The sequence below is a fragment of the Drosophila miranda genome (assembly GCF_003369915.1).
Source record: "Drosophila miranda strain MSH22 chromosome Y unlocalized genomic scaffold, D.miranda_PacBio2.1 Contig_Y3_pilon, whole genome shotgun sequence".
Taxonomy (NCBI): domain Eukaryota; kingdom Metazoa; phylum Arthropoda; class Insecta; order Diptera; family Drosophilidae; genus Drosophila; species Drosophila miranda.
Genome location: NW_022881625.1, coordinates 3,059,643 through 3,070,310, shown reverse-complemented (window position 1 = coordinate 3,070,310; position 10,668 = coordinate 3,059,643). Strand labels below are relative to the sequence as shown.

The 10,668-nt window shown below is 48.2% G+C and overlaps 1 protein-coding gene across 1 annotated transcript; it reads right to left on the bottom strand.

The window, feature by feature from the left end:
* Nucleotides 1-2,886: 2,886 nt before the first annotated feature.
* Nucleotides 2,887-4,121, bottom strand: LOC117194430. The gene is made up of 2 exons (XM_033398997.1): nt 3,726-4,121; nt 2,887-3,653 (listed from the first exon to the last, which is right to left on the bottom strand). Exons 1-2 carry the CDS (start codon nt 4,062-4,064, stop codon nt 3,552-3,554), a joined length of 441 nt encoding a protein of 146 aa, XP_033254888.1. The 5' UTR covers nt 4,065-4,121; the 3' UTR covers nt 2,887-3,551.
* Between the last annotated feature and the right edge of the window lie 6,547 nt (nt 4,122-10,668).

Genomic DNA, 10,668 nt, shown 5'->3' with positions numbered 1-10,668 from the left:
CAACGCTTCACCGGAGAGACACGAAAGCAAATGGTTGAACTTTCGATAATTGGAATGCTTTGGTCATTGTGAACTAGAGTCTCAAATAAACCTATGAAGTTTTTAAAGTCCGAAAAGTTGCCGCTGAACTGCGGCAGAGCTAACTTCGGAAGGCGAGCACGAGTTGGGCCACCATAAGCTGGTACTGCCGGTATTGTCTCATCAGCCGTCTTTAATGCGCAAATGAGACATTAATTTTGCCTTTGTGACAATTGAGAGTTCTTCCAACTCGACTCCAAATTCATCGTCAATGTTCGCGTGCCGTGTCAATGCTACGCATCAGCGTTTCGAGTCTGCACTCGAGCTCCGTCAATACCAGCGGAATATCCCCCGCTTCTAAACGGTCCGCTAATAAACGAATGCCTTTGACACGGCAACTGCGCTTTTTCTTCAGCTCTTCAAGGGCAATATTGTTGGCTTTTGAGGTCATATTGATTCTCAATACAAGCAACTGAAGGCGAAAGATCGTTTCTAATAATCGTATTTAATGCCGAGGCACTCAATGAAATAATGGGTAATTGTACCAACACGAGGTGAAAAACCAATATACCCGAAAAATTTAGGGTAGAGCGTCGCTTGGCTGGCGCGTACACGAAAACCACACAAGAATAGCAACGAACTGCACTGGTGACAAGCGAAAACGAAAAATTTCACCGCTGCAGTTCTGAAGAATGGATGTTGTGTATACGTATGCACCGACAACGATCGACGCTAAATTGATTTGCGAGGCACGACTTTGTCTTAATTGATAGTTGGATCCTACTGACACCAAACGAATATACCCGACGAAAACAGGGTAGCGCGTCACTTGGTGTTTGGTTTGGATCAAGCGCGCCAAACAGAAGAACAACGATAAGCAACGGTGAAGAGCGAAAGCGAGACGAAAAAATTCACCGCTGCAGCTGCGTATTGGTATGCGTGCTTGGCCAACGACCCAACAATACATATATTTGACAACGAAAACGAGAAAGGGGAAAGGGGTGACAGCGATTGCAGTTAAAATGAGTTATGTGTAGTTATTGCGTCCAAGAGGGTTAGATGTACATATGTATGTATGTATTAATATATATATGCTCAACTCTAACTACAGCATGCAATCTAGCTCTACTATGTCATACGTATGTGCCAAGAATTGAAAGCGAGGTGCAATTGTTTCAGCACAAGACAATAATTGCGAGTTTTTTAATCTTTTCGTCTTCACTCGAGCTTTCAATTTTTTGCACAAATACCTCTTGAGAAGATTGGAAATTCCAGGTGCTGTACTCTCCTCTTCTTATACTGGATGCTCCACTTGGATCTTCTTGGGTAGATGGTATATGTGTATCTCCTTTTGTATATAGCTGCAGACAGGGTATTGCACGACCGACGCGGTGATTTTTAGTTTTGTTTGTTGAATTATTTGCACACACGTCGCGGTCAATTTGGCAATTTAGCTGCAGCACATATGCATGTACATGTAGGTATAATAGATTTTGGCTATTTATCTTTTCTCCACTGTGTCACTGTCACTTTTGCCTTCCACTTGAATTAATACGTTTAAATTGCAAGTCCACCCCGGGGCGCCATGAAATTTTAGAATAGTTTTTCTAAATAACGATACCGAAACAACTTGGGTGACTGCAATTTTGTATTTTAATACGACGAAAAAAAAGGAGTGCGTGCGTTCGATTTCATGGATTTTTCTCGACTTCTTTCATATATTAAACAATTTCTTCTGTGTCTACCTTACCTACGGTGGCAAAGCGGGGCGAATTCGCCAAGAGCGAGAGAGCGAGCTTTTATTGCGCTCCCGCTTTGCCCTAGCCTAACTTACACTAGACTTCATGAAATACTATCCTAATAACAATTATTATTATCCAAATGGCGCTACAGTCTCTGAGATCTTGGCTTGTTTTCTAGCGCGCTATGCTAGTGTGTTTAGAGTACAGAAAAAATGAATTTTTTTATGCTGCTATAATAATAGATCAATTAGATATTATTAATTCGCAGTTTAATATGGTCTTTCTACATTCTTTTTGTTTTCTCATATCTTTGTGACAGATCTTGTGGGGCGAGGCGCGAAGTTTTTTTTGTACGTGACAGACGGATCAAAACGGCACTAGTCGAACAGCGGAAGACGGACGACGGACAGACAGACAGGGCTCAATCGACTCGGCTATTGATGCTGATCAAGAATATATATACTTTATGGGGTCGGAAACGATTCCTTCTGGACGTTACACACATCCACTTTTACCACAAATCTAATATACCCCAATACTCATTTTGAGTATCGGGTATAAAAATACCCGAGCCGATAACACACCAAAAAGTCACTACAAATTCAAATTGCATTTATCAATGCCGGTCGCCAACTTCGGCAATTAATGCCCAGCCAATTCCTCACCAATTGGCCGCCTGGCGCTCGTGGATCTGGGGAAAGTTGGGCACTGGACGGCTGTGGAACTCGCGCTGCTTGCGCTCCGCCTCGAGGCACTTGCTCAGCTGCTGCTTCCTCTTGCCCTCGTAGATGTCCTTGAAGCGGTAGACCCGGGGGTGTGGCAGCCGGCCTTGGCCACCTCCTTCTCCTTGAAGGCCTGTGGCATGGGCTGATCCACACTGGCGTCGCCCCAGTCGAATTTTATTTTCACATCAGACATTTTTACTTTTTTCACAACGATTTTACGGATTTATTATTTTTTTTTTTTTCGAGATGTGCTTCCTTCCAAAGCCCGACTGTTTTTGACGAACGGGTGGGGTGCCTGTTACGTCCAATTAAAGGCCTACTTCGAGGCCTGCTTTGCGATTGGGGTACCTTTTATTTGAATCAGCTCGTAGGAGAATATGTTATGTAGATTATTAATCAAATTTGCAATTCATGAAGTTTTCACATTATTTCGGCCACAAGCCACACTTTCCTACACATCATTTACATACAGGGATATTCAAAACAACATTTATCCAGAGGAAAAGCGAACCAAATCAAACACAAAATCAAATTCCACGGCAGATTGGTAGAGTCGCAGATGTGACGTACTCCTCCTCCACACTGGCACACGTGGAAAGCTCACACTCGTACGTGCATCGGGGGCGCATCAATTGATACACTTACAACAAATTGTTTCTACGGGCACACGTGGGCGTGGCCCTGCCCTGCGGATTGGCTGTGGCTTGGCCTGGGGCTGGGTCGGGGGCCACTTGATTGATGGAGCCACCGACCCGAGCCATTTTAAACCAGAAAATGGGTCTCGCCTGGGAGACCGAACTGAGGGATACCCTTTCGAGGTGGATTTCGTTGTAGTGCGTTTCGTTTCGACCCTTTGGTGGTGTACCCCTCGCCAAGGGTATGCCGAACAAATTGATTGTGCAGTCATTCACACTCATGCACTCATGGGTGTACGTCTGTGCTGATTATAGTAATTTAATTTCTTCGAACAACAAAACAAATTTGAACAACAATTTAAAAACAAAGAAACAAATCAAAATTGAAAAAGGGGCAAAGGGATGACGGGAAAAAGGAAGGCCACTCCCCACTAACGTGGCGTAGTGCTGAACGGGCTGGGACTAGCCCGGAACGTGGTCAACTGGCGGTGCTTCTGGTAGTCCTCACGCTCCTTACGGAGGCGCTGCTCCTCCTGCTGCTGCGAGGTCTGGGCATTGAAGTTGCTGGGCAGAGGCTTCAGAGCTGGACGCGAGGACTCCAACTCCAGCCGCTGGCGGCGCCTCATCTCCGCCGGATCAGAGTTCTTGAGCACGTTGGGGGGGACTGGCTGGGTGACACGGTGGACGACGGGCTTGGCCGCCTGGCGCTCGTGGATCTGGGGAAAGTTGGGCACTGGACGGCTGTGGAACTCGCGCTGCTTGCGCTCCGCCTCGAGGCACTTGCTCAGCTGCTGCTTCCTCTTGCCCTCGTAGATGTCCTTGAAGCGGTAGACCCGGGGGGTGTGGCAGCCGGCCTTGGCCACCTCCTTCTCCTTGAAGGCCTGTGGCATGGGCTGATCCACACTGTCGTCGCCCCAATCGAATTTTATTTTCACATCAGACATTTTTACTTTTTTCACAACGATTTTACGGATTTTTTTTTTTTTTTTTTTTTGCGAGATGTGCTTCCTTCCAAAGCCCGACTGTTTATGACGAACGGGTGGGGTTCCTGTAACGTCCAATTAAAGGCCTACTTCGAAGCCTGCTTTGGGGTACCTTTTATTTGAATCATGCTCGTAGGAGAATATGTTATGTAAAGTGCCTCGGACTGACAGCTTGGAGAAGCCTGTGGTATGTCCGGCTGCACTTTCCACCGACAAAGGGACCTCGATGGAAGACTGGACGTGGGGCTGGAGCTGGGGCTCGCAGTCGGTTGGCGCTGTCAGTTTGCTGTCCAACTGTCTGTCCCCGTCAGTCCGGGACGTCTATGTGGTGCCAATCGTTGATCCAGAGACAGCCACTGCAACAAAGGAAAAAGACGTCAATACGGACAACAACGAAAATCGGCCAAAACACATGAAATGCACACTTACCTGCCAATCACCAGACAGAGCTGACCAACAAGAAGCTGCCTCGCCATCAACATCATCAATTTTCTGCCAAAGGGACGGAAAAGGAGGCCTCATCTGATGACGCTGCCGCCTGACCATGGCCGTGACGTCACGCCAATCCGAACCAACAGCTGCCGAGAAGGCCAGGCCAATCCAACTGACAGCGCATCCTGGGTGGCCGGACCAGCAGCCACTCGGATGCGGCCAACAACAACAAAAACGACAACGTATCCTGGTGGCCGGACCAGTTCGCCACTTGGATGCGGCCAATATCATGATTCGTTGGCATCACTTTTCGATGTCAACGTCAGCACAACGACAATGCAGTTTGGTGGCCGGACCAGTGCCACTCGAGTGCAGCAGACAACACCAACCAACGACAGATGCAACGTGGGCGGCCGGACCAGAGCCGCTCGTCAATGAACACCTTTGCCCACGATGCACGCCATCTCCAAGTCCAGCCATCGCCACCAAAGATCCCAGATGGTGCCACTAATCCTGCACAGGGGGACAACAGAGCCGGCCGGTATGCGGCGCAATGTTCTGCATTGCGTTTGCCATGCCGGCCGGTGCTTCGTTGTAGTTGTCCTCCTGTTAAAAATAAATGATATTTAAGTATGTTTATTGTTGTGTAAATGTATTGTAATTATTGTTTGTTTTACCTTGTATATACCTCTGTAGTTTTGTAGTCCTTATTTGTAGTAATTGTAGATAGATTGTCCTTAGCTGTAATGTAATTTAATTAATTTTAGTTATTTATTTTAGCATATTTACCTTTCCCTCTTCATCTTCTTTCCCAACTATCACCCTTTCCAGAATACCTGACAAGTGGCAACGCCATTAATGACCCAAAAATACCACGCCAATTAGAAAAATACCCGAGCCGATAACACACCAAAAAGTCACTACAAACTCAAATTGCATTTATCAATGCCGGTGTGTTATCGGTCGCCAACTTCGGCAATTAATGCCCAGCCAATTCCTCATCCACCCCCCCCCACCCACTTCAAACGTCACTAAATGCCAAATGCGGTTGAGCAGAACTAAAATGAACCTGCCATCCTTCGCCACTCTGCCAAATGCCCCAACAAAGCCATTTAAACCGCCCACAAGATGCTATGCGGTCGACTCTTCGGAGCGTCTCGCGCCCGGATCGTAAGATCCGGAAATTTAAAGTATCCGGGCGGTTATACGGGAGCAGGCAAATTTCCCCCTTCCCATTCCATCCCCCGCCAACAGAGCAGCCAACACAAACAGCACAAACATAAGACACTGGCCATTAACCAACGACAACACAGACAGCCACTAAAACAAACGGCCAATGCAAATTCTCCATTGCCTACTTATCGGTGCTGCTGCCCTCGGACCACTTTCATCTCACTCAATATTGGGGTGAGTGAAAGTGGAACCGGGGGTGAGAGCACCGGTAAATGACGATCGGCGATCGGGCCAGTCGAGTTGAGGGGGAGAGTATGGGAGTTGGTGGACATATGAGTGTTCCACCATGAACCTCGTCCGCCACTCTCATCTCGTCCGCCCGCTCGAGAGGTAGCGATCGTCGGACGTTTGAAAACCGTGTCGTGTCGTGTCGCTTTTGATTGTTCTGTGCGGTGTCGGCATTGACGTTTTTTCTGTGTTGCCCTGTTCTTTTTGTGGTGTCTGTTGTGTGCCGTGCCGTGCCGTGCCGCCCTTCCTCCACCACACCCATTACTATCTATGACAAGCTTTTGTTCCCGTCCACATCACAAACCAAAAAGAGATAACTGTGATAGACGAGAAAACAGAGAATAAAAGTGCCAATAAATACATTAAACACAAACACACACACACAAGAGACTTTTCAATTAAAAACAACAAACAGGCAGCAGATCGCCAACACACAAACCAACAGCCAGCCATGACCAGAGGAATGGCCAGACGAGGTTCAACCAGACGACACAGCGACGGCGGCAGAGCGGCCCGCAGAGGCCCCCTAGCAGCAGCAGCAGCAGCCAACAACACCAACACAAACACCGCCAATAGCAGCAGCAGCAGCAGAGCCCTCGGCGCAGGCGCCAAAACCAACGACAACGCCAGTGCAGAGCGCCGACGCCACAGCCATCCATCGAGTGAGTACCCAGCCATTGCCATGCCGACATATCCACGGCCACAGCCACTCCCCCTCGAGCCCCATCACATCAGCAGCAACAGCAGCGCCAATACCAACTGCAAATCCCGCAACCCCGCCAAATCCCAAAATCCCGCCAAAGACAAAGGGAAAGGCCGAAAAGACGCCAGCAGCAACTACACAACCACAATCACAACCAATCCCACCAACACCAAAACGACGCCGCGCCCTCATCGACAGTGGGAGTGCTGATGAGGGTGAGGGTGAGAGGAAGCAGGCTAGACGACGGGGCCGCCATCACCAGCAGCGGCAGCAGCGGCCGCCAATTGGGAAGCCGAAGAAAAAAAGGCAGACAATGGAGGAGCTAGAGGCTATTGTCCAGGAGCAGCTGAGGCAGCACGAGTTGAGGGAGCAACAGCAGAAGCAGCAGAAACGGACGGCAGATGCAACCAACACCAAAACAGTTGCCGATCCTGCCACTCTGCCGCAATCTGCACAGCCAACACATGCCCCTGCCCCTGCCCCTGCCCCTGACACTACTATAAATGCAAATAGCCAGACCCACAGCCATCACCAACATCGACAACAGCCAATACATAAACAATTACCAGCCATTCACACAGACAATACCACAATTAACAATAGAGATAATAATGACGCCAATACAAAAACAAATACAAATACACCTGCCAATACAAACACCAACACCACCACCGCCATCCCCAACAAAAACCCCCCTGCCACTACCACCGACGATGACATCCGGCACGGCGAATTCGGGCATCAGCCCAGCCAGGAACGTGGCTTGAGGATCCTCATCCGAGGACTCTCCCACTTCACGCCGCCGGATTGGATTCGCAGCAGTAAGCTGAACGAGGGGTTCACGGTTTGGTTTGTAAGGGTGATCATATCACCGATCGTATCACCACACATACGATTAAAAAGGGCTCTCAAAATACTTACCGACAGCCATTCAGACACACACACACAAACATCCATTACACTTGGGCGGCCGGACCTGTGCCGTTCGAGTAGGTGTGTCGTTGTCCGCCATTGCCCACAGCTGGTGGCCGGACCAGTGCCACTCGCTCTACACTAGGGCCACAATTGCCGACGCACACACACACACTCACATCCATTTCACTTTGGCGGCCAGACCCGTGCCGCCACAGTAATATGTGTGCCGTCTACTCCTGGCTCCCAGCTGGTGGCCGGACCAGTGCCACTGGCTCTCCAAGAGAGCAGCCACAGCCACAACGACGACGAGGTGCTAATTGCACCTACTTCTGACGACTTCGGATGACGCCAATTTCGACGACCAGGGGGAACGACGGTGTCGGCCGGTATGCAACGCAATGTCTTTACAAGCATTGTGTTTTGCTATGCCGGCCGATGCTCCGCTGTTTCTTGTCTTCCCTGTAATTATAGAAAAAGATATAGACATTATTTTAAATTGTTATGTTTATTGTAATATTGTAAACGTAAATCAATTGTACCTGTTTTGTCTCGTCTTTGTTCCAGTGTAGTATCTCTTTTATTACCTGTTTTTCCGTCGTCTTCACTCCAGTCTACTACTTATCTGTATTGTTATTTCTGCAAGTGCTTGTCTCTTTTTTATACCCGATACTCAAATTGAGTATTGGGGTATATTAGATTTGTGGTAAAAGTGGATGTGTGTAACGTCCAGAAGGAATCGTTTCCGACCCCATAAAGTATATATATTCTTGATCAGCATCAATAGCCGAGTCGATTGGGCCCTGTCTGTCTGTCCGTCTGTCCGTCTGTTCGTCTGTCCGTCTGTCCGTCCGTCCGTCTGTCCGTCCCCTTCAGCGCCTAGTGCTCAAAGACTATAAGAGCTAGAGCAACGATGTTTTGGATCCAGACTTCTGTGATATGTCATTGCTACAAAAATATTTCAAAACTTCGCCCCGCCCACTTCCGCCCCCACAAAGGACGAAAATCTGTGGCATCCACAATTTTAAAGATATGAGAAAACCAAAAACGTAGAGAATGACCATATCTTTAAGACTGCGGAATCTGAATTGGATCGTATTATTATTATAGCCAGCATCAAGAAAACAATTTCATTTTTTCTCGCCCTGTCACTCTCTAACACACACGTAGCATAGGCGGCTTTGCTTAGAGTAAAACATTAGCGCCTAGATCTCAGAGACTATAAAAGCTAGAGTAACCAAATTTGGTATCCACACTCCTTATATATCGGACCGAGACGAGTTTGTTTCAAAATTTCGCCACACCCCCTTCCGCCCCCGAAAAGGACAAAAATCTGAGGATATTCAAAAATCTCAAAGACTATTAAGGCTAGAGTAACCAAATTTGGTATCCGCACTTCTGTTAGATCTTACTATAAAACGTGTATCTCAAAATTTCGCCCTACCCCCTTCCGCCCACACAAAGAACGAAAATCTGTTGCATCCACAATATTGCACATTCGAGAAAACAAAAAACGCAGAATCATAGATAATGACCATATCTATCAGATTGCTGAATCTGGATCAGATCAGATCATTTTTATAGCCAATAGGAACAAATCAATTTTCAGTGGCTACGCAGCGCCCGACGTCACGCTCAGACTGATTTTCTGTCTCTCTCGCACGCACTCTTTGTCGTGTGGTTCAATATTAGCGGTGTCTGCCGCAGGAGAGCCATACTGACTAAGTATCGGGTATAACTGTAGAGTTGCGGTGTCCGCAGCAACTCACAACGTTCCCCCTCGTTATTTAGTGTATTTCCTCTTATTTTCCACGCAAAGCACCTGCATTGTTTACCTTTTTCTCTTTATCTATTCCTCAATTGACTACGTGTTGCAACACTGCACTTTCTGAATTTTCGATCTCATTTCTTTAACCCCTTCTTCCCCCCCCCCCCCCCCCCATTGTTATTTTCGTAATTAGTGCGGTTCTCCGACACCCCACTACAAAATTAGTACAATCTGTGATACATCTTCGGCGGCAACGGTGCTGACAATTGATTATCGGTTTCAAATCTACTTTAAAATCAGCATCAGTTGCCGCCACACCACCACTAAGGCCTAAATTGACCCAAAAATGCTAGTCTTCGCATAAACCAATTACGCCCCCTATAAACTGCCCGCCCACATGTACATGCTACATTCCTAGTCGTCTGCCCTCAGCAGGCGGCAAGGGTAGTAGAGGGGACTGAAGACCACATACCGCATTACAGCCAACAAAACATCAAGTTGACGAACTCACAGGGGATTGCAAATCAAATTTTAAGTTAGGCAGAATTACAAAGAAGAGACAGCATACTTTTGAGCGTGGCCCCACTTCACTTTCTTGACTCACACCACACCACACACACACACACACACACTTGAATTTGAAAGGAATTTTCACTCAACTTTTCTTCTTTCTTCTTCTTCTCGTCCGGAGCTTCACACACAGCAGCTGATCGCGCCGCCAGACAGGTGATCGCGTAGAGTTGCCACACGGACGGTGCTGCCAGAGTGTTGGAGAGAGCTGGAGTTGCGCGCCAACGGAGGGAGATTTTAATTTCGAAATTCAAATTCTAAAGTAAACAATGGAAATGGAGGAGGATGAAAAGCTCGCCTTCAGGAAGGGTAGCATGCTCGCCCGATCGCCGGCTCCCGAGCCATCTCCATCTCCAGCAGCAGCGGCGCAGAGTCGGGACCTTGACTCTAGGGAGACCCCCAAGAGGGTTCGGGACCCAGCCAGCCCGGGAAGTTCCCAGAGGCAAACGCCGCCCAAGAAGAGCAAGGCCCACCAGGAGGCTACCTGCCTTGAGAACCTCTCGGAGCTGGAAAAATCCTTGATGAGGTTCAGACCAGGATGATGGACAAAAATACGCGCCACATCAACATGGCCACCAGAGCACTGTTCGTGCGCATGAAGGAGCTGCACTCGAACATCATCGAATCGAGCCAAGAGGCTGCAGCGGGTAGAAGCGCGCTGCAGGAAGGCTCCGACGCCCAAGGCCTGTGCCCGAAATGCTCACAGAGCACGCGGAGCG